This window comes from Emydura macquarii, unplaced genomic scaffold (genome assembly GCF_026122565.2).
Source record: "Emydura macquarii macquarii isolate MOO-44397 ecotype Brisbane River unplaced genomic scaffold, CSIRO-AGI_Emac_v2 contig_1230, whole genome shotgun sequence".
Classification (NCBI taxonomy): domain Eukaryota; kingdom Metazoa; phylum Chordata; order Testudines; family Chelidae; genus Emydura; species Emydura macquarii.
The window spans coordinates 3,168,978-3,193,094 of record NW_027131367.1 but is presented as its reverse complement, the minus strand read 5'-3'; the positions used below and the strand labels follow the sequence as shown (position 1 = coordinate 3,193,094).

The following is a 24,117-nucleotide window of genomic DNA, read 5'->3' as shown; positions in this document are numbered from 1 at the left end:
ACAGCCTGCCCTCGGCCGTTCGGTTCGGCTGGAGATGGACGAGGTTGGGAGGAGGATTTGGACACCGTGTCTGGACACTGATGGCTGCTGGTGAGGAAGCAGAGGCGCCGGAACGAGTTATGATGGGCATAAATCGGACGTTAATAGAGATGTAGGGGGCATGGTGCCAGCCGGTGCAGCCAGCGGGGAGGTAGTAATTAGCAGTTAACGAGTTTAGAAACGGACGAGGCCTTGGGGAGGGGAGGGCTGGCCTGGATGGCGGAGGGCGGGGAGGTCCCTTTATGCCGAGGGTGCCCTCCTTTCCCTGACGGTTGGGAGGGCTGCGCCGTGGCGGCCGGGATGACGCCCTGGGCGCCTCTCCAGCCGGCGAGCAGGTTGGCGCGATGGAGCTGCCTTTGGTCCCGGCCAGCCTCACTGAGAGGCCGCTCGAAGACGGCAGCGTCTCGCTCCCCAGGCGCTCCGGAGTTTGCTTTCTTTGCTGCTGGGCTAGGCGTGGCAGAGCTTGTGCTCACCATCCATGCCAGGGTCTTTCCAGGGAGGCCCCAGTGCAAAAGGAACGAGGCAGGCCCCTTGGCTCCGCTCCCAGGGAACCGGCCTTCTCCTTCGCTCCTCTGGGCTGGGCCCTGGGCGGCACCTCCTGGCCCCAGGGTGAAGGATGTTGCTTGTTATAGCCGGACTCCGCAGGGGCCGTTCGAGGGGAGATGCCTGGGTCTTTGCGCCAGATCGCGTGGAAGTGGCGAACTGACCAGCGGCCGGCCACCACGTCATTACCAATTACGAAATCAAGCTCCAAGCCAGGCTGGCGGCTTTTTCCCAACGTCCAGGGTTTGCCAGGGAACTAGCAACGATCCAGGACTGTGTAAACTGGGCGTCACGTTCAGCAGTGACTGACTGATGCCGCCCGCTGGGAGAGAGCTGCCGGCTGGATGCACTCAGTGCCTTGAGAAGGGACCGTGGCAATGTGCTCTACCCGGCTCGCTCGGCCTGCTCGGCGTACGTACGGCGCCGGGGGCCGTAAGTCAAGCAGCGCACACCGCGCGGCTCCCAGCCAGTCACTCCCGGCGGGGATGCTTTGGGGCTTAGCAGCGATGTTGGAATGTGACCTGAAACCCAACGCTGCGGCTTCCCCCTTTCTCCGGAGCCGACGCTGCCGGCCCTGCCAATAGCTGGCTGCTGATGGCACAATTACTGTACCGTGCGGCCCTCGTAAAAGGAAAATCACTCAAGGTTTTTCAGCAAACACCAGTTTCAGGGCAGGGAAAAAAAAAAAAAAAAGTAATTACGCGAGTCAAAATTGTTTATCATCTTTAGTGCGTCTCTTGTGCAGCCAGGGTTTCTGCTTGGAGCAATTGCTTCACCGACGCGCCGGAGTGAAGTTATTTCACAATTAACCGTGGACTCGGCCGCTGCCGAGGAGATTGTTTTCATTTCAGCTACACCGGGAGGAAGATAATTGGGTTGTAGATCGCGCCGTTTAGCAGTTAGTACGGGGGACTCCTGTGCGCTAATCCTGGCTCTGCAAGGCACTGCCCTGCCTCTGTGCCTCAGTTTCCCCACTTGTAAAGTGGTTCTAGGCAGGGAGGGGAGAGGGGCTTAATGGGGTAGCTAAGCGAATTGGTGCCCCTGGGTGGCTTTCGAAATGCAGAACCTGATTCTTTATTTGTACCGTGGCAGCACCACGAAGGCAAGGCCCAGGAGACTCAGGCATTCTGACTCCCAGAGCCCCACTGCTCTAACCACTAGCCCCCACTGCCTGGCCCAGTGGTGGGAATAGAACCCAGGAGTCCTGACTCTCAGTCTCCTGGGATAACCAGGGGGGTCACGCCGCCTGCCCTCCCTCTAGGAAACCTGGCCCACCCACTCTCGGCACCGAGTCATGACAGTGGTGGGCGCCGCAGACTGCATGTGGGGCAGCCTCGTCTGCGTGACCTCAGCACCCCCTCTGCAGCCTCAGTGGCAGGCTCTTTTCCTCAGGCCGGGAATGCCTCCTGGCCAGAGAGAGCTCAGCTAATTTGGGGCCCTCTTCTGGCTCCCCCTCCCCCCCACTGCGAGGAGATCTAATGGGCCCCTGGCATCAGGAGCTTGATGACATGCGGGGCCACCTCCAGCCGTGGGTAAAGCCGGCGTCACATTCGGCAGCCCAGCGCTCGCTTACACGAGGCCTGCAAGCACCATGTGCTGAGATGTGGGCGATCCATGCTCCCGTCTCAGAGCGCCAGACGGGTCGGGAAGGGTCCTCTCCCGAGGTTGGCATTGGTGCAACTGAACATAGGCATCACGGGGAGCGGCAGGAGCGTGGTCCAGCAGAGAGGGCCGAGCGCTGGGAGGCAGGAAACCTTGGTTCCAACTGCTGGCTCTGTCGCTGGCTTTGGACTAGGGGTTTGCCGCCTCTGCCTCAGTTTCCGCAGGAGAGGGACCCGGGTGGCAAGCCGCAGAGATGCAGGGCTGTAAGAGTTATCAGAGGGATGATCGTTTTTTCACTTTGCGTCGGGTGTTTATTTCTGCTTGTTTTCCAGCGTCTTCAGGTTGCCAAGGGGCAAGACCATTGGCTTGCCGTCCTCAGCCCAACCCTGCTCCCCTGACGCTGGAAGCCCGGGAACCATGGCCACAGCCCTGTAAAACCGAGAGAACGTCCCATCACTCCCAGGGCTCACGGTCCGAGGCAGCCAGGGAGAGAAAGATGGAGCTGGAACCAAAAAGGTTAATCTTCTCTGCTGACCCGCCTGGGAGTTGGACCCTCACAGCCAGAGAGTCCTTGGAGAGGCGGCTACGTCACGTGTTCTGCCTTTCCACGGGGGACGAGTTCAGATGCTGCTGTCCGGCGACTCTCTCCGGTGCCAGGCTGAGTAACTTGTGCCTGACCCAAGATCCTTCAGAAGGTCTAACCTTCGCCGTTTGGCTGCTCACACACTTCCCCTCCACTCTGGCATCACATCTTCCCCTGCACCCACAGACGGGGCAGAATCCCATTTTCAGTTTTGGATACTTTCCATGGATCATATCGATGTTTCTTTCCAAGCAGGATTTTTTTTTTTTTACCCATTTAAATTTTCAGAGTTGTGTGAAATTATCGGGGTGTGTGTGTGTGTGTGTCGGACAATGGGGGATCCAGGCAGCTATTTAATGACAGTAGACGCGGAGATTCAAAAAGTGAAAGCTCTCTGACCGTAAAAACACGAACTGTCACCGTCACACATCCGAACACACAAGGTAAATAGCCTCAACTCAAACGCAGGCGAGTTCGCAAGCAGCGTGGTTCTTACTTTGCCTCGCTGTACGTTTCAATTCTCCTCGATGGAAATGTTTGTTCCTCAGTCTGCGCGCCCAGTGAAAGCGGCGTTTCCTGACCTCCCTCTAACCCTTCCAAGCCTAGCGAGCCACCCGACCCCTTTCCACGAGGAAAGCCCCTAATTCGCCCTCCCTGTGCCGCTAACGAAGCTAAAATGATCCCGGCTGGGTTCTCGGCGGTGACGGCCCGTCACGAAATACGCCGCAGCACCCGGCGAGCGACTTCGCGGCCCGGTTCTGGCGCAGCGCGGCTGTGTTTTCTTGCAGGAGTTTCCAAGCGGATGGGACGAGCCCCCTTGACGTCCAGCCCGGTGCCACGGCAAGTTAACCAGGTGCCCATTTCCTGTCTTCTCCTTTAGGAGCCGCAACGCCTGGCTTCTCTCCAGGCTGATCTGTGCCTGCGCCACCAGTCCAGCCCCGGCACCTGTCACATGAATAAATAAACCCACCTTGGAAATGCCGCGGCAGCAGCTGTCAGATAAGCTGTCGTGTCAGTATCAGCCTCAGCCTTTCTCGCGCTGCCCTCTTTAATTGGCTCCCCACATTGCTCACCACATCGACCCAGAGAGCCCCCCTCCTCCCGCCCCTCGGCCACCGCTGGCTTCTCTGTCGCTTCCCTGCCGTTCCAGCATCGAGGGGGCGTTTATGGAAACTCTCAGGCGGCAGAGAAGCAAACCCAGCCCGTTTCCAGCTCCCAGCTCCAGACTCGGTCTGCGGGTCCCCGGCTGGGACTCTCGTCTGGCTCCCCGACTCCAGCAGCAGCTGGAGCAGGTGCCCTCAAGTCTCCATCTTGGTGCCTCCCCGACCCATCAGTCCTGCAGGGCTGGGTTGTCGGAAGCCCGAATGGGAGCATTTGCACCCACAGATCCCTGGCAGCCGTGTTCCTGTGACTGGTTCTGGTGCCCTGGACACGCTACTCTTGCCCTGTGCTGCTATGGGCATCACAGTGGCTGCCTCCCTCCCAATTCGGGGTGCAGGAGCTGGGGTGGGGGGTCTGTTCTCATGGGAGAGGGCAGGGAAGCCCGGGGCATGATGGGCTGCATGTGAAACCCCCACGCGTCATGCTGGTTCTTCCTTACCCACCTGGCCCCGACTCCACCGGGCGGCGCCTGCCTTGCCCGAGCAACTCACTCGCGTCCCGGGAGCCACAGCAATTTGTTCTATGCCGGTTCGCTTGGCGGGTGACACTGGCCTGTAGATTCACTGCAAGCCGCGTCGGGAGGTGCTGTCGCTCGCCGTGGTATTGTGGCGAAGACACTGGGCCAGCAGAGGAGCTCTGGGTTCAATGCCCAGCTGCCTCTGTGAGTGCAGGCAAGACCCTATGCCGCTCGGTGCCTCAGTTTCCCCATCTATAACACTGGGAAAATGATACTAACCCAGCTCCCGGGGCTTATGTAAAGACAAATTAATGAATGATGGTGAGCCGCCCGGATGCTATGGTGATGGGCACCACAGAGACAGTGCGCACTCAGGCAAATGCCCAGAGAGGTGAGCTGGAGGACAGACCCCAGGAACGGGCCCTGCCGGGCACTGGGACGGGGCGTGATTCTGGCCTTCCCAGGGCTTGCTGCCCAGCTGCCTGGGCACAGCGGGGAGTGGCCGATTTGGCTCGCAGCTCTGCATTTCTCTTTGCAACCCCAGAATTCCAGACGGGCAAGGGGGGGGAAGGACCGGACCCCCTCAGTCTGCCGGAGGGAGCGCTCCCCCAGAAACACCAGCGTGCTCGGCAAACCCTGCCGCGCGCCGGGCCCTGCTTCTAGCTCTGCGAGAAAAACCCGGTCAGCAAGCGAACGGCTCCTACAGTCAGCGAGGGCAGAGCCCGGCATTCCTGCGCCCTCCGCACCCACCCCTCGGCTAACACAAAACAAAGTTATTGCCCTCCGCAGCAGGACATGGGCCCAGCAGCCAGCCAGGAGGCAGCCAGGGAGGGGCTTTCACACACACGGCCCTGGGCCACACAGGCATTGCTACAGCCTTTGGATATATATGGGGACTGGCTGTCTAGGGCTGAATTATTAATTCCAGTAGAGAGGGCAACACACGCAGAGGAGACGGGGAGAGGCGGCCGGCTTGATTTAACGACAGGCCTGGAGCGGCTGCGATTCCACAACAGCAGCTTTTCTTTACAATTCCTCCCCCCCGCCCCCCCCCCCTCCCCCCAGCCACGCACGCCGGGGAGGTGGGACTCAAGCTGGTGATGGGCCCCGGGGTAGGATGGAGGGACAGTCGCCGCCCGTCTGCAGGGGGTGCCGCTGCCAATCAGGACAAAATCTATTGATAACGATCAAAGCGCGGGAGCGCTATCGAGCGGCGGGAAGATGGGAGGTGCCACCGAAGAGCCCAGCGCCGGAACGTGAGCGCTGTGCCCGGCGTCAGCGGATCAACGGAGCAGGCGCACGCTGCAGACGGAGCTCACCGACCCGAATCATTTCCCCGCTCCCCTGCTCCCGTTTGCCATCGCCACCGGGCAGGGTCTGTCTGGGTGTCACACGTGCGTCCGGCGCTGCTGTCCTGGCCCAGGGGGCCAGGGAACGCTCTCCAGCCACCAGCCCCAGTCCTTTTTCTCCCAGGCCTCAGCTCTGGGTCTTCAGCTCTGCTGGGCTCTGGCTGGCTTTTAGGAGGACCAAGTGATTTTCAGGCTACCCCCAGCTCCTTGGCCTCACGGCCTCAGCGGGAAGCAGCTGATCAGTCCCGGTCCCAGCCCCTACCCGGGGCTCCCAGCTGCTCCTGCACTAGAAGTATTTCACCGTCTGGTGGATTTCCCCACGCGCTGCCCGGTTCCACACTCGCGCCCTGGGAACGTCGCAGCCAGGGGGCGGGGCTTGGCTGGGGAAGCGGGTTTTCAACCCAGCTGGCAGGCTCCGGGGTCCTGCTCCTTCCCCCTCGACAAACACGCAGGCCGCTCCAAAGCCTCCGGCATGCCCACGTGCTGCTCCGCGGGAGCATTTCCTCCCGACACCGGCCTGCTTAAATGCAGGGCCCCGCCCTGGCGCGTTCTCCACCTGCACCGTTCTCCACGCAGCAGCGCACCACATGCACCGCTCCTTCCCTGCCACCCCGATGGACAAGAACCAGGGGCCGTGCCCGGACAAGGGGTGTGCCAGGAACCCCGGGGGGGTGGGGGGCACCACGTCATCGGCATAAAATGCGGCCAATCCCAGCCGCTCTCCTCTTGCACAGAGGGGCAGCCAGCTGAGACTACAGGTCCCAGCATGCAATGCTCCACCTTAGCCCCCTGGGCTGGGCCAAGATGGAGCACTGAATGCTGGGAGCTGTAGTCTGCACAGGCCGCGCACCGGGTTCAAGGTGATGGCAGCCACAGAGGGCGACATGGAAGCCCATGGGCCGGGCCATGGCCTGCGGGCTGCACCGCGGCCGCCTCGCCTCTGTCGATCCTGAGTCCCTGCTCAGACACCAGCCTACGAGTGGCTATAGTGGTAGGAATTTCCTGCCCGCGGGTGGATTGGGCCCAGGGTAGCGGCGAGAGGGCGATGTAATTTCACCTTGCCTTTGAGCGTGTCCCCAGCAAACCACCCCCCATGCGCTCCCAGACCCCGGGAAATTTGTCCGTTCCACAGGACACTTGCAGGCCCTCACCTGGGACCCCCCAGTGCTTGGGACACACCCGCCCCCGGAACTCCCATCCCGCACCGCAACAGCCTGTGCAGAAGAAACAGCTGAGAAGCACACGCCTCCCCCGGCCCTTTGCAAGAAGCCCAGGCGGGTGCAGCACAGGACAGGCAGTCGCAAATGAGGCAGACGCCTGCAGCCTCCCGGAAAACGAGACCGAGCCGCCTCCCGGGACGAAGCTGGCAGGCACCAGCAGGCTCCGCCGAGGGGGACGGTGTGGCCGAGGGCTCAGGGGCCTGAGCGACACCGGCGCTTTGCCGCAGGGCAGCTGCTCCGGGCGTGAAAGAGCCCAGCAGCTCCCCGCCCAGCGGAGCAGGGTGGGGCTCGGGGGCTCGGCTCGCTCACCGGTATTCCAGGGAGAACTTGGTCAGCTCCTTCTCGTTGTGAAGCCACTTGAACTCCAGAGGCCAGCTGCCCTCCGCCATGCAGGTCAGGACCAAGCGGTTCCCTTCCAGGTGGACCTGGCTCCGGACTGGCTCCGTTTTGAAATACGGCGAAATGTCATCTGGAAAGAGAGGCAAAAGGGGGCAAAAATTAAACCCACGTGATCCCCAGAATACTCCACCCAACTGCCCCCGGCCATTCCCACGGTACCCACGGCACTATGGCCACCCTGCACTGGTGGCCTAATGTATCCTAATGTCACAGCACCCGCTGACGGTGCTGGGTGCTCCTCATCCAGCCGGGCCGGCGGCAGTGAGCAAGACGGAGCCGATCCTCTTTGCACAGGCGGGACGGGGTTGTCACGCCTTTGATCAACGAAAGCCGGTGCAAACCCCCTCTGCCCCTCTGAGGCCTCCCCAGAGAGGAATTCCTGCCTTGCTCCCTGGAAGCAACCCTCATGAGCCCCAGGCCAACCTGACCTCTTCTCCTCAGCCCGCACACGGCCAGGCAGGGGAGGAGGTGTGGAATGGGGCCGGGGGAAAGGAGAAGGGAAACGGCAGAAAGAAGCCAAGCGAGGAAGAGCAGGGGAGTGAGGGGACTCCGAAGGGTTTGTTCTTTCCAGCCACCTGCAGCTTATAAGACCCCTGCCGAGGCTGAGATGAGACCCGGGGACGTCTTTGCCCCAGGGAAGATTTCTCCTGCGCCGACAGTGACGACGTCCGTGCTGCGGCTGGGGGAGATAACGATGCTTGGGGTCCAGGGGATCTCCCAGCCCTTTGCAAGCCGCCTCCCTTCCCCGCCAGGCGGTGCAGGAGCTGTGCCCCTGGCTCCCCAGCACGGCGCAGTCACCCCCCAGGCTCGGAGCCGGGATTGCAACTCCCAGACGCGTGCCCAGGCTGCTAAACCAGGCGCTCTCTATCCCGGGCAGAGCGGGGAGCACATGGCAATGGACAGTGAGTGCCCCGTGAACAGGTCCCGGCCACTGGCCATCGCCCGGACACCACTGCTCTGCATTCGGCACCTCGCCTTCCATTGGCCGTTGCCCAGATACCGCTTCCCCTCGCCTTCGCACTCCCCCACCCACTGGCATTTGACACCACCTCTTCCATTGGCCGTTGTCAGCTCAGGGGCCAAGGTTTTCATGTCTCACTTGGGCACAGCAAGACGCGTCGCTGGAACGCGCCTGGCAGGTGAACATGGATCCTGCCGGGATCAGGATGCTAAGGAAGTGTTCGGGCTCTGGCAAATGCTCGTCAGCTGCTGCCTGAATGAATCTCACTTATCAGACTGGCGCTCCCTACGGCAGGGTAATATTGAAGTGGGTGCAGCGGGAGCCTGGGTGGCCGTCTGAATCACCATGCAGGAGAGGGCCGTTAGTGAGGGTGAAGCGCTGCTCTTCTACAGAAATTGGCACGCGCCTCTTGAAAGAGGAGACCCATCGATACCAGGCTCTGATTTTACAAGTGGAAAAACTCCCCACGTCTGGATTGAGGAATCGTCAAGAAAAGGACTAAAGATTTGTTGCTCTCCTCCCTGTGAAGATGAGTTACGCCAGTGGGCTCCGCCCAGCAGCTGATTTTGCGGCTTAGAGCATGTGGCATGAGGATAAAACCCCCAAACCAAAGGAACTAAGGATCTCTGTGCTGCGTGGACTCTGCACTCTGGGAGGCCAGGTGTTTCTAGGCATAAACAAGTGATCCCCAGCTACTTAGCTGGGTTAGCCCTCAAGGACAAATCGAGCTTGCTGATCATCGAAGCCCACACTATCTTTTGAAACCTAAGGCTGTAACTCATTCATGTGTTGCTTGCTTTAACCTTGTCAATAGCTCTCTCGTGTCCTTTTCCTATTTAATAAATCTTCATATCGTTTACCCAAGGATTGGCTACAGGCGTTGTCTTTGGGTGAGTCCTAAAGCGCAACTGATCTGGGGTAAGGGACTGGTCCTTTGGGATCAGGAGTAACCCCTGCATCAAAGGGGGATCTCCATTAGTGACTAGCAGTACAGGTCCTATGAAACACAATGGAGCAGTTCTGATCCATCCACTAGCGCGCAGTGGTCACACAGACCCAGCTCGGTTTGTTACACTACGACCCCCCCCCCCATCTCCCTGCAGTTTCATTTGCAGTCATTCTTTAAACTGAGGCTGGCTCACATTAACCTGGTCACCCCAAGACATGGCCCCCATACTCGCACCCTTCAGACACTCCCTCCACTGCTCCCCTCCAAGCCATTTTTGCAACCGTATGGACAAGGGCTTAGTCTGTCTAGGGCTTCTTTAAGCTGCTTTGTTTCCTTTATTCCCCGCTCCCTTTGCAGCATCTCAGACGGCGCCGGACTTTTAACCCGGGGGGCTGGGGAGCCGAAGGCTGAGCGGGAGTAGAAACAGTCACTCGGCTCCGATTTGATTTGCGAAGGAAAGGTCTAAATTGAAACACACAGCTCCATTTTCTGGTTAACAAATGGAAGCCCTTGCACTTCAGAGGCACATTCATATTCCCCGGCAGCTTTCGAGTGTGCTTTGAATTGCAGGTTTATTTTATGTTATTTATGTATTTACCGAGGAGATGGAGGGAACACAACACAAAACCCTCTTCCCTTGGCTCTTGTCGGCAGCCGTTTGTTTCAAGACAATACTGGCCGTGCCCCCAGGGATTAAATGCCCCTTCCGGGGCAGCTGACCGAATTCTGGCCTGTCGGGGTGAAGGTGGCAGGACGTTTCTGAAAGGCGTCGGGCTCTCACCCGGGGTCTGAGCTCCCCTGGGCAGGCAAGAAGCGCCTGGGAAAGGGCCTCGGGCCGCCCCAAGTGCAGACAGGAGAATGACCTCTGAACTAGCACGCCATCTATTTCCTAGTCTAGACCTGCCGACTCTGCCCCACGGACACGCCCATCAACGCGCAGCTGCCTCCCAGGTGCGCGGGGACGTTTGGAAAGCGCTTTGAAACCCAGGGACAAAGAGAGTAACAGGCCCAGCTCCCTGGGGAAAGATCACTGTGATGACAGCAAAGCCCAGAGACACCCCAGGGAACAGGACAACAACTGCGGGATCTTGGGGTGTCTCAGGGCCTCCTGCAAGGCAGCGAGGGGTCGGAGTGCGCCCTCTCACGCTTGAGGGTTTTAAATTCACCCATCAACATATCCTTTGCTGGCTCCAGGCGTCCGCCCCCGGAGTCTCCGATGCTGGATAACCCGCATTCTCTTTTCTCTCTCTTTTATTTTTGAATCTAATCTTTCTTTGAAAGAAAGAAAGAAAGAAAGAAAGAAAGAAAGAACGAAAACGCCTTCATCTTCCCTCCCCCCGGGCACAAGTCAAGCTCTTTAGCCTAAGCAAAACTGCTAAGTCTTGAGAGCCGAGAGGAAGAAAAGAAACCGATGCCAATCTAGACTACAAATGCCCTCTGTCTGCCATCCTGCAGCATTCCTAACAGCGGAGGGAGGTCAGAGGAACTCTTCTGCCCCCATGGTGGAGAGAGCCTGGGATAAACACATCTGGGGTATGAAAGGCACTTGCGCCCATTGCCCTCCAGCTGAAATGCACAAGCCAGAGCTGGCCGCTCCAACAGGCCGGCTACCAGATGAAAGGGAAGGAAATAAACGTGACAGATGCAGTCCCTCACCACCCTGCTCCAGCCACCTTTCATTTCTGGAGGGGCCATCTAGGAGTAGGGTTTGTGACCTGCCACGGCCCAGGGCTCGCAGAGCCAGCCAGCCTGCAACCAGTGTGGTTGGGAAGCTGCTACGAAAAGTTACCTTTGCAAACAGGGATGCAGCTGAACAGGGAACATACCCGAGAGAACAATAACGAACAGCAGCGATACCTGGCCCCAGCACAACCGCTTTCACCTGTGTGTCTCAATGCCCCTGACCCCCACAAGTCCCCCTGCGCGTGGGAATCCCGTGGAATTCAGTGGGGAAACTAGGCCCTGAGGATTTCACAGCTGGATGACACCCAAAGGTGACACCCATTTTACAGGTGGGGAAACTGAGGCACAAAGCCGGGCCATGATTTGATGCAATGGTACGGCTGGGACTAGAAGCCAGGTCCCTCCCTCACCCCGCTGCAACCTCATGTGCCCACGTGACAGCGAGCCGGGCTCTCCAAGCGGCTGCCTCCTGGAGAAAATCGCAGCGTGCCGGGAAAACTGGCCCTCCGTGACAATGTGGCCAGCCGCTCCACTGACGAGCAGGGGAAGGAACCTACAGGTGCCGGCCTCCCCCAGAGCCAGTCCCTGGCTGAGTGGCAGCCTCTCAGCCTGCCCTCCTCCAGGTGCCAGCCCGCCCTTCAGGGCTGGCATCGAGCAGCTCCTTGGCCCAGGCTCTTTGGCCTGTTCAGGGCAGCACTTGGGCACGGGGCAGGTCCTGCATTCTCTGCCCCAGAGGCAGCACCAAGCAGCCGCCCTTGGGAAAGGAGACAGTGCTGGAGAGCTGACACCCCTGCCTATGCGCCCACCCCAGGAGCAGGGCAAACAAATCCGATGCAGACGCCTTGTTTTACCGTACAAGTGAGAGAGGTGGAGAGGGATTTTTCCTTTTCTGTTATGATGACGGTTTAGTGCTGTTTAGTGGGGCATGAGTGGACTCCACCTTGTCAGTTTCTTGAAGTGAACTCTTTCCTGAACCTGGTACTATTGAACCTACAAACAGCTTGATGAGTTCTCTGTGTGCGCGCGCATGAGGAATGTATGTGCAGGGCATAAAAAGACACCAACCTAAACTGCTGTAACAACCGATGGGGAGTAAAGACACCGACTGCCACCCTGACCCTGGAGGCCGAAGAATACCTATCAAGGACCCTAGAGTGCAAAGTAACGACCCTACAGTACAGAAGGATCCACCCTGGGAACTAACGAAGCACAGAAAGAAGAGAATAGTCTTGCTTGCGATTAGCTGGCGATTAACAACTAGACTGACCCCAGAGACAGCAGAACACAGCGAGGCCCAGAGACTGACGTGAGAGCCAGCAAGTATAAAAGACGGGACACGGAAACTTCGGGACGCATCATTCTGCAATTTTGGAGCATCGGATTCGCGACCGACAGCCGGCCACTAGGCTGGCTCGAGCAACGCCCCAAAAGACGGGTAATTATATGACACCAGCTTGCAGAACTTCTTGGGTATGAAATTGAATGTGTGTGTGAATGCGACGGCTTTTTGATATTCTTACATGTACAAGGACCGCGGCGTGTTGCCTTGTCCCCCTGAATAAGAGCCTGCTGGTCTTTCCTTTTACAAGTAGAACATGACGTTCTCCGGCCCTGCCCAGAACCAGTCAATGGGAGACCAGCTCCTCTGATCTCCGGGGCAATGAGCCGGGGCAGCGCCTGCCACCCCTCGGCCCGACACGGCTGGTGAGGAGGGGTCAGTGCCGTTCCGTGGCTGATCCGACGCAGACCCTCACCAAAGCGGCTGGGCCACTTGGGGTCCTACGCATCCAACACAGCCCCGCCCCAGCCCAGCTACAGCCCAGCCCCACCTATAGTGCTCTTCATGCAGCAGGGCGCCTGCCCCTTCCCTGGGGGACCCTATTCCACAGCAGGGTTGATTTCACAGTCAGAGAGCTTTCCCTGATCTCCTCCACTCACCTCATCCCACCCAGGGGCACCCCATTCATACCCCTCCCCCAGCCATTCCCCCCCCCCCTTTACACCCCTGAGATATCGGCTGACCTATCACAGCCTCTCACCCGACGCCCGCCCACACTAGGCAGATTCAGCTCCTCCGACCTCCCCTTGGAAATTCCCCTTCCGGCTCCCCTGTTTCCAGGGCTCCTCTCTGAGCGCTCTCTGCCCACTTCATCTCCACAGTGGCGCGCGGACTGAATGCAACAGGCCAGTTCTGGTCCGTTGCCCTAGAAGCCATGCCTGGCCTCTCCGCTCCGCGGCACATCTGTGCATGCAGCCCTAACCCGCCCAGTCTCAGAGCAATCACACGGCTAGCTTGCAGCCCGGTCCTGTCCTCCAGGTTCCCCCTCCCTCTGAACAACGCAGTCGGGATTGCCTCCCCCCGCGGTACCCACGGGACCTTTCCCAAGCTGAATAAATCTCCTTTGATTATTTTCTGCCCGAATCCTGGAGCCCCCTTTTGCTGTTTTTCTCTTGTATTTGCCATGCCCACTGCCTTAATGTCGCCTGGCATCTGTCAGCGCCACCAGCCCCGTCCTGATGACTCCAGGGCTTGTCTTCCCTGCTGATTTAACACAGTCATCCTGTCCACACACACCCGGCCGGCAGCGCCTCCCCACAGTTCCCCCAGGGCTGTATTTTCTTGCCCTGCTTCCAGACTGGATGTCACCTACCAATTCCCACCGGCCAGTTCAGCCTGCAAACCCCACATTCAGCATCTAGTGGGACAGGGCCTAACCCAGATCTCCGCCCCACATGCAGTCTGCAGCCAATCACTGCAACCGGCCGGATCGGTTCCAGACACCCGGTTTCAGACCTGCCGCCTCAGTTGAGTCCACGCCTCAGCATCTGTGTCTGAGCTAAGCTGGATTCATCTGAGACGAGGTTCGGCCACCCTGTTCACAGCGGGAGGCAGCTTGCTCTGCAAACAGCATTGTTGGCTCCAATGCACCCAGTCAGAGTAAGGCCCTGCTCGGCGTGCAGAATGCAACCGGGACCCGGCTTTTTCACAGCAGCGGATCAAGGACTTAGCTAAGATCCAAATACACTGCACCATCTGCTTCCCCGCCCCTCGCTAACGAGCTGCTCGGCAGGGCGTAACTCACACAGCATCGATGGGGATTTCTCTTTCGGGCCGAGGCCCCTGTTAGCCGCACCATGCTCTCTAGGTAGCCCGTAGCCAGCCTGGTTTCAACACCACGTCTGCTCCTCCAGGGGCAGGGGCGGGCAGGAGAAAGCAGGATGAGCCAGCTGGGGTTCTAGCCACCCCTACAGGTGCCAGCCGAGACCTTCCCCAACACATCCTCCTGCCCTGCCAGTCTCTAGCTCTGCACCTGTGCTGGCTGTGAGGTTACCGCCCAGTTCCCTGCCCCTTGTCACAACCTCTCCCCAGGGCGGGCGGAAGAGCAAAAGGCAGGAGAGGAGGTTATATTTAATGAACCCCCATGCTCAGCGAAGCCCTTGTCCCGCGGTTGGGCGGCACAGCTCCTCTGCTGCTTTCCCTGTGCCATCCGGATGCAGCAGCTCATCAAAGCCGTTCCCGGGGCCGCGCAGGCAGCCGCGGCTGGGTAAACGTGAGGCTGTGAATGAGATTGGACCGTGCTTCTCTGGGAGGCCTCTCGAGCCCGTTATCGGAAAGGGAAGGGGGGGGGGGGCTCTGAAATGAACCAGGCCCCGGTGGACTGGTTACAAATTAATGGGCTGCTGGATCAATGGGTGGCGGAGGGGAATACAGATTGCAGGGAGACAGGTCCACACAGGGAGGCAGGGAGGGAGCTACAGACACCGCCACCAGGCCTGTGTTCAGCTCAGCTCTGGATTGGGGGGGTGGGTGGGGCAGGCTGGGTGGAGGGGGGTGCCTTAGCTGGGGAGCGCAGCCAGCCTCGGGGGATGGGGGGTGCCCGTGGGGGGTGTTTGCTGGCGTGGGGAGGGAATCGATAATTCCCCCCACGATCCAGGACCCCCCACATCCAAGTTTCCCTTGCCGGCTGCCACAGGATCCAGCCCCTGTCACGACAGGGTGGGGCGGGCCGGGCTTTTTTTGCTGACCGGCTGAGTTTTACCCAGTGATTGACCCTAGAAACCAGGCCAGGCAGGGGGCAGGGGGCTCTCTCGCCCCTGATCTGCACTCCCCCAGCCTGGGGGCTCGGCACCTTCCGGCAGCAACGTGTGTCTAACTCTCCCCCCGCCACCTGCTCCTCCCTGCTAACACAAATACCATGCGAATGTATGCCTCCATTGCAGGCGCCTCTCTCAGCGCCGGGCCCTGCCACATGCACGCCGGGCGTAGAGGGCCTATGACACACGGCTGAGCTGTCCTGAGTCCATCCCACAGGGGGCGGTGCTCTCACACAGCCCAGCCAGTCCGGCACATTATAGATTCTGCAGAACACTTTAAGAACACCAGTGTCTCTGCCCAGCACCCTGTGATGGGGATGAGAATTATCTCCACCACACAGGGAGGGAAACTGAGGCAGAGAGCAGGGACAGGACTGGCTGAAGGCCCCAGAAAGCATCAGCAGGCAGGGTCAAAGCCCCAGAATTGCCTCCCCTCCCCGCCCCACCAAGTCCAAGGCTCAGGCCACAAGCAGCAGACAGACTTGGAGGGAAGTAAAAGCCCAGCAGCACCCAGCACGGACGCGACGGGGCACAGCACAGCAGACACGCTGGTCTGAGGCACTTGAGGGCTGAGGCCTGCCATATTCGGTGCACCCAGGCAGCCCCTCCCTGTGCTGAGCCGATACCCCACTCCAGGTGTGGGGCAGGTGTGGGGGGGAGGCAAGGAGCGACTGCTGAGTGGGCCCTCCCCAGTGGGCCCCGGTGCAATCTGCACACCTCCGAATCTGATCTCAAACAGCCAACTCTGCTGCTTTGAAGCGCCTCAGCCATCTGTTCTGCATTAAAAGGTGACAAGCAGCGCAGGGGAGGAGAAGCGGTGCGTAATTCCGCTCCTGATCATGCGATGATTATTTGCCTGGGAAGGTCACGGCGGCCTTTTTACAGCTAGCTATTTCTGTGTTCCCCCTCCCCAACCCCATCTGCTGGGATCTCACCAACAAGGAGCAACAAAGGAAACTCATCCGGCTCTGTGCAGAGACAGAGAGGGGCTGTCGGTTGTGGAATACTGGGAGACATGGATCTGAAAAGCGTCAGCTCCGGAATACCAAATTCTTCACTCAGCGCTGAGATGCAGCCACCTCTGGGGCGGGGCGCAGCAGCTATTTAACCACCACACAGCAACGCGGCACAGAGATTGCTCGCTCAGCACTGAGATGCAGCCACCTCTGGGGCTGGGCGCAGCAGCTATTTAACCACCACACAGCGATGCTGCACAGAGATTGTGCACTCAGCGCTAAGATGCAGCTGCCTCTGGGCAGAGCCCGCCCCAGCTCTTCCAGGTTCTGGGAGAGTTGCCAGAGGTTGGTCTGCATTTCTTGCACACCACATATCCCATGGCCTTTTTCATAGGCGTGTGGGAGTTCCCTGGCCCGACTTTCCAGTCCTCACAGTGTCGTGCTGTGAACTGGTGGTTGCCACCCTCCACCCCAGAGGTGGCTGCAAGTGGGCGGTGCTGGATGCGTGGAGGCACAGCGGGACTGAAACCCTGATTACCCTCTCCTCGTTCGCGCGCCGAGGGCATCGGTTGAGCCGGAGGATTTTGCTGGCTCTTTCCCCACGGAAATGAGGGGGAGGTGGCTGGCGTGGGGGGGGGGGGGGGAGAAAGGGAGTGGCTGGGGGAGGAAGCAGAGAGAACCTGACCCAGAGGGAGTTGGAGGACGGCAGCAGGCCCTAGGTTGCAGAGGCGGAGGGGGGCGGCTCGGAGGACGAGGCAGGCTGCTTGCAAGATTCACCCACCCCCTGCCCGCCTCCCCTCACAGGGCTTGCTCCAGCACCCGCTGAAATCAAGGGCCAGGCTTCCCCGGATTTCCTGGGACGCGGGTTCAGCAGCACTGGGCCTGAACCGGAGCGCTGCTGTGACTCCGCACCCCTCAATGCAAGGGCGGCTCTGGGGGGGGGGTGCAGGCGTCAGGTCAGAGCTAAGTGTCAGGCCACTGCTGCTCCACTCAGCCCATCGCCAAACCTGACCCAGGAGAACGGGCCTGCCAGCGAAGGCTCTGCTCCTGCCCCCCCATCTGACCTTGTGCCCGTCACTTCGTCTCTGTGACCCCCATCAGGCTTCCTCGTCCCTCCCTTGCAGCATGAGATCTCTGGAGCAGAGCCTCTCTCTTCCGGGGCATCCGTCCAGCGCCTAGCACCACGGGGCTCTGGGCTCAGATGCAGCCTCTCGGGGCCGCTGGAATCCAGAGAATTCATAAGAATAAATCAAGGCAGATTTGGTGCCCTGGCTTTCCTAATAACCAGCATTTTCTGCATCGAAGCCACCGCGTTGGGAAAGCGGCGCCCTGGAGCGAAGCCGTTAACATCCAGGCTGAGAAAGGAGCCGGCTTACGAGTGCGGCCGAGCTCGTTAACGTGAAGCCACGCCAGAGAAGTCTTAAAACAAAAATTAAAAAAAAAAAACCCCACCAGTGAGAAACACGAGGCAGCCCAGGCGGGTTTGAAACCAGGAAAAACTCCGAGTCTTGCCTCTTTAATTCAGGTTTCACCAATTTATTTACTGAACTGGAATAAAAGCGAGATCTGAGGCCAGGAGATTTCTGTGCCTCCAATTTACAGGCAGCAAAATTCTTTCCGTGGACATTTTCTGTGTCGATTTTTGGTTTGTGTGTCTGGTTTTTGTGACGCCCCTAGACATGAGCATGGACCTGCTGGAGTTGGGAGGCAGGGCTTGCGGATTTCTGCACTCGGGTGGCCGGCTTTGAAAAGGAAGAGCCTGGGGGACACAAGATTACTCAGAGATGTGTACCGGCCGGGCAGGGGTGGGGGAGAGAGAAGAAAACCTGGCTTAGACCCGGAGAGGTGGTGGGAGGGAACACGTCATTGGGGGTGAAGAGGCAGGTTAGTGAAGAAGGATGCTCCGGTGGTTAGGCGCTAGCCGGGGTCTAGGAAGATCTGGGGTCAGTTCCCTGCTTTGACATCTCCCTGCCTTCCCTGGAGCAAGTCGCTTCATAGCTCTGCCTCAGTTTCCCATCATCATGATGGGGAACACGGCCAGGGCCCAAGCCTCATTTTTCCGGGCCCAGTACAAACTTGTAACAGGCCCCCCCCCCCGCACACACGTATCACAATCCCTCATCCCAGACATACAATCTCATGGGCCAGGAAAAAATTTTTCCTCATGGTAATGGGGGTTGCAGTCTGGGCCGGGCCCCCCAGGGCCTCCAGTAAAGAGTATCCTTCCCCCCCACACGTGGGGGCCCTGATCACGGCAGTGCCCTCCTGCACAGCCAGAGAGCGTGTGACGGGCAAAAGGGTCCAGGGGCTGCTGCCTTTGCCCCGGGCAGCGTGCGGTACAAATCACTGGTGACAATTGTGCAGCCACTGCCTTTGCCTGCCTGGGCGGGAGGAGACGGGGGCCAGAGAGGCATGCCAGGAGTTTCACCTCTAGGTCCCACCCAGACGGGCCGGGACGGGGAGGTTATCGCCGGCTGGCGGCTGATGGGCAGCGTCACAGGGGCCAGCAGAAGGGGAGGAAGGCTGGACACGCTGGTGATGGCTCAGTAGGACTGGTTGATCCATGCCTAGCTAGACGGGCGTGTATGCAGACAGACAGATGCCCAGATCCCTCCACCCCCCCCCGTCCTCAGTGCCGCATTTACCAGCCTGTCCCCATTTCTCGCTTCCTGCTCCCCAGCCCCCGCAAGCCGGCCGGTTGCATGGCCTCACTGCCCCCGCACGGGTCCCTGGCGGAGCCCCCCCTCCCCAGCCCCGGGCGGCGTTAATGGTAACTGACAACGCCATCCGGATGATTGGCACTTTGACAGGCCGCGACGTGAGCAGCTCAGGCGTGATTGATGGGCCGAGCGTATCAACAGGCTATTTCCCATTCCCTCCTCGCACGGGCTCCCCCCGCCTCTCCCAGTGACACCTGAGGCTGTCGCCTACAGATCTGGTGCAGGGACGACATCAGGGAAGAGGGGGAGGGCGGCTGATCAGTGCTGGGGGGGGGTGTCTCTGGGGCCCCTCTCTGTGTTGAGAAAAGGCAGCGCCGTGTGACCTGCTTCCCCCGGTCCTCAGCTCCTCTCCCCCAGGCGGATGAACCCCCTTGGCGGGGGTCTGTGTCCACAATACGGACCAATGTCAAGCTAAGGATCCCGGACTCCCCCAGGACCGTGCCCCCGCTTTACAGCAGCATCTAAAACACGCAGGCCAGATGTGCACACCCCCGGCCCAGGCAGCGCAGCGGCTCTCCACCTCCCCAGCCCGCGGTGCCCCCTCGCAGGAGGCTGAGTTGCCCGGCGTACCCCCAAGTTTACAAATGACTCGCTCACAAAATCAGACCGGAGCCCGCGGAAGTGGCGCAGCCTCGCTCCGCCTGAGAAACGGCTTCCCTCTCCGTGGTGCCATGGGATTATCAAATAAAGCAACGGGGACAGAAATACTGTCCTGCCGTGCCGGCGCCTGGAGTCCGTCACTGCGTGGGGGGTGTAATCCGCACGGACTGGAGCCTGCTGTAAAGCCAGGCAAAAACCTGGATGAGTCCATGTGCCCCCAGAAGGCCTCTGCGTAGCCCCGGTTGAGACCCACTGATGGAGCGACCTGGGCGCCCGCCTGATACGTGGGCAAGTGGCACTGGCAGGGATCTGCCCCTTTTCACTCAGGGCCCAGGGCCTGGCAGGAAAGTCCTCTGGTTCCCAGGCCCCGACCGGCGCGGCAGGGTCATTACCGTGAGTGCCGCCTTCTCCCCCCATCTGCCGGGATTGCTTCCACGCCACTGGCTAATCGCAGACTAATTAGTCGGTGCAGGAATTCGTCGCTTTCCAAACACAGGCGGCTGAGAGCCGGCACCCGGAACATCTGCTGCCAGCCGGGCTGGGCGCTGGCGCCAGGCAGCAGGGAAGAGGGGTGCGCGGAGGATGGGGGCATCGGGCCGGTGCCCAGCGATTCCTGGCACCCGATAGGCGGGGGCTACCGGGGCTCTCCCCGCCCCCTTCCACATGCGCACAGACAGACAGACAGCTCAGCCCAGCCGCACACGGACCTGGCCCTGCGATGCCAGTTCTGGCTGGCAGCCTCCTGCTACGCTGGTTCTGCCAATGCCCCTCAACCCCGACCCGCAGCCCCCAGTCCGGTTCTGCTGGTGCCTCTCAATCCTGAGCTGTGCGTTCAGTGCAAGTATGGGTCTGCGGGCTGGGATGGGCACCAGCAGAGGCGTGGGGAGGGGAGGGGAGGGGGCACCCAGAGCTGGGTTAGCAGGGGGCTGCAGGTCGGGATTGAGGAGCACAGTCAGAACCAGCGTAGCAGGAGGTTGCCAGCCAGAACTGGCATTGAGGAGCACAGTCAGACTGAGGAGCACAAGCCAGACTGCCTGAGCGGCCGGGGACGCTGGGGGGGCGTGGGAACCTAGGGAAGGAAAAGAGCAGCAGCAAGACCAGCAGGGGCGAGCGGAGAGAGGACAGCCCCTGTAATGCTACAGCCGCGTAAGGAACTAATCCCTGCTAATGGGATCAAAATCTTTGCCCCTGCACTTTATTTACACAACTGGCATTGGGACCCGGCGCCCTGTGCATTAGCATGGGGACGGGGGGGCTTATATGGGTCAAGGGAGCACTTTGCCGCCCCGAGCCCCGTGCGGCTGGGACGTAATGGAGCCTAATACCCGGCCGTAATGCTGCAGCTTTGCACATAAACCCCCAGAGAGGTTCCCTCTCCCTGCCCTGGGAAAATCCCCTTTCAAGGACCGGGGACGCCGCCGTCTAAGCCCTGAGAAACCAAACCTGAAACCCTGCCAAAAGTCCACTCCGGCCGGCAGCCGCCTGCTAATGGCCGAGGCCGCTAACGAGGGAGATAAACCGAGGGGCAGCAAAGGAGATTTTAAATCTCTCGGTTCTGCTTTGTGTCCTTTGCTGCCCCCCCAGGTGCGTTTATCCGGCGAGGCCGGAGCTCCGGGCCGGGGCGCCTGGCATCAGCAGCGAGATCCGCTGGAGAGGGGGAGGCGAGCAGGGGCCATGCACAGATGAGCGCTAAGAGCTGGCGTCCTGCAGGCCGCCGGGCCCAGCGAGCAGGGGAGGAAAGGGCAGAGGTCGCGCCCACACGGGCAGGGGGGTGGGACCCGGCTCGCAAAGCCAGCCCGAGAGAGATGCTGAGCTCCCCCTTCGCCCACTCGGCCCCTGCCCTGCTCCGGGCCCGCTGGGCCGCCCAGACGAGCAGCAGGCAGGGCGCGGCGACGAGCCGATGACCCCGAGGCAGCACGGCCGGGAACCCAGCTCCCTCCTGTCTGCACTTAGCTCCGGTTCTGGAGCTAGGACGGGAACAGGCCAGACCGATCTCGGGGCGAGGGCTGGGAGGAACCAGCCCCCCTGGGCCTGCTGGAAGCATTATTGCTCCCCCCCAGTGTATTTAGAGAGACCCAGAAGGTGACTCTCCCCTGCGGTGGACTCGGCAGTGCACAGCAGCTCCGCCGGTGCCCCTCACCCCCGACCCGCACACACCAGCCGCCGGTTCGCCTCACCCAGCTGTGCCAACACCCTGTGCCCACCCCCAGCTCGCCCAGGCCTGGCAGCTGCCTGGCACATAGAAGCAGGGTTCCCACACATGAGCGAAGTCGGCTCGGATGCCTGGTCAGCAGGGGCCGAGAGCAAACGCACCAGCCCCGTGGCATGTGCCCCCCCCCCAGGGGGAAGGCTGGGGGCTCCCTGCATGTAGAGGAGCCTGGGGTGTTTATGAGCGGGCCCCGAAGGGATGGTCCCAGCGTTGGCACCAAAACAAGGGGCCCCGGGTGCCCAGGAAACCCGCCACGGAGAACAGGGCCCGTTGAGCTGGGAGCTGCGGTTGCTGCCCCGGCGTTTCCAGCTGTCCCCAGAGCTGGGGCCAGGCGGGAACAGATCTGAGCCACAGTGAGAACCCGGGCCCCCGGCCCCTGGTGCTGCCCAGAGAGCAGGCTGTGCACGTGACGTGGCTAGCCGAGGTGCCACGGGTCAGCGGCCGAGCTGGACTCAGATCCCAAGGGCCCGATGCAGGGGCCCATGCTGGATCTCTGGGAAAGCCATCGAGTGCCCGCCCCAGAGGCAAGGTCCACGCTTCTGGTCTAAGGAGATCTCCCTCCCACCCTCCTCGGGGCGCTGTTGTGGTGGTTGCAGGGTGATAGCTCTGGGGGTGCTGGGGTATCATCTCCCATTTTACTGGGGGGAAACTGAGGCACAGAGCAGGCAGAATCCCTGGACGGAGAACCCAGGCCCCTGGGCACCCAGGCCCCTCCTCTAGCTACTAGGCCACATTGCTCCCTCGCTGGCAATGAGAGAAGAGTCTTCGTCACACGCAGCCGTTCACACGCCCAGAGCTGAGGTCCCTGAGGCTCCTCCCCTCCCTCCCCCCACTGCAGTAACACTCACCACAGCCTGCCTGCGGCTCTGCTGCCATGATGGCAGTTCCTTCCTGACCACAGCTTATGCCCTGAAGCATGAGGATCCATAACTCAAAAGCTGCTGCAGATGCCCCGCTCATTTCCCCCCTCCCTCCTCAAAACGGCCAGTGAACACTTTGCCATCGGACCAGGCGCCTGGCCTCAACCACACCTGCAGCAGCAGGTTCCAAAGGTTATTTACAGGACAGGTAGAACCCACTCGTACCAACCAGCGTCTCTGCGAGAGCCACGCAAACGCGGCTTTTCAAAGCCGTTTCCCTCTTGCTTGGGAGAGACACACCCGGCCCCGCCACACAAAACGGAGCCAGAAAAGCCGCTTTCCCCCCCACTGAGCAGCCCCCCAACGCCGGCAGGAAGGTTTGGAGCCTGACCTCCCCAGAGCTTGGAGATTCAGCGTTTCGCCTTCCGGCCCTTCAGTGAGGCGAAAAGGGTGAAGAAAAGCCAAATTCCTGCCTTTCCCCTGCGCACAAAGGGCCATTAAATCCACCCCGGGCATGGGGCCTGCAGAGCATGGAGCTACCGGGCGCACCTCCAGGGCATTACCAGCAAGCGCCGCGTGTGGACCGTCTGCCCCAGAAGGAGCAGGGCAGCCCAGGCTGAGCCCTGTCTAAAAGCCTGCGTTCTATTTATACCATCGCCCCGCTCCATCCAGGGAGCTGGTTAAAAGCCAAGACACGACACCGCGCGCTGGTAATTGCAGGCAGACGGGGCTGGGGGAGGAGAACAACCCTCCGTGGGAGCTGATATTGCAGAGGTCTCTCTTCCCAGAGCTCTCGGCTTCCACCATCCCTTCCCCACCCTTCCCCACCCGTGCCCTGGGCAGCCTCCCCACCGAGATAGCGGCGGGGCCAGTCTCCCTCCGGGGTGCAGGCCCCTCTGTGTTCAGAGCCGGCCCGGGCTCCAGGGGCCAGTCAGGTTAGGCACACGCGAGAGCGCCCCACCCCAGCAGCTGGGGAACACGCGGACGCCATGAAAACATGGGGAATAATTGGCCCGGAAAGCAGGAGCCTGTGAAATCCATAACGCCGGCCGGCTAACGTCGCGATTCCCTCCCAAGGCCACGCGGCCTGGTGCTCCCCCAGCAGGAATGTACGTTGCAAGCCGCGTGGAATGTGAAGCGCCCGCCAGCCAGAACCTCAGCCCAAGCTTCTGCTGAGGCGGAGGGGCACCCGGCAGAGCTGGGGGCCCAGGGCTGGGAGATCGGGGGGGGGAAGGGGTGCAGGTTGGACCCTCTCCCCAGCCCCCCAAGGGGCTTCTGGGGAAGTGATGAAAGAGGGATTGGGACAGACCGTGACAGCAGCACCCCAGCAGCTGAGAAAACAGCTGTGAGCACGGAAACCGCCTGCAAAAAATTCCATCCACATCCCACTGGGGGGAGAGGGTGTGTGTGTGCTCCCGGCTGCAGCCCCAGCAAGCGCCGTGCGGCGTGGGAGAGGGGCTGCCGTGGGCCGCGGGCCAGGGACGGGTGCTGAGCAGCACGGTGGAGCTGGGAAGCCCCTTGCCAATGGGCACTGGGAGCAGAGGGTGCCCTGGCCTGCAGGACACGCGTCTGAGCCTGTCACACAAACCCCTGCCTCCTAGAACTGCATCGCTTCGAAGTGGGACCCGTGGGACCGTCTAGTCGGACCTGCACTGCACAGGTCGGGGCTGCCTCCGAGTTAATTCCTGGCCGAACGGGAGCAGACCTTACAGAAAAGCATCCGCCCCATCG

General features: G+C 60.7%; 1 protein-coding gene across 1 annotated transcript in view; it reads right to left on the bottom strand.

Annotated features, from left to right (window-relative positions):
• Positions 1-24,117, bottom strand: part of SDK2 (sidekick cell adhesion molecule 2) — a 129,174-nt gene that overhangs the window by 61,365 nt on the left and 43,692 nt on the right. The window contains 1 exon segment of the mRNA XM_067547282.1: positions 7,264-7,423. Coding sequence (XP_067403383.1) covers positions 7,264-7,423 — 160 coding nt within the window.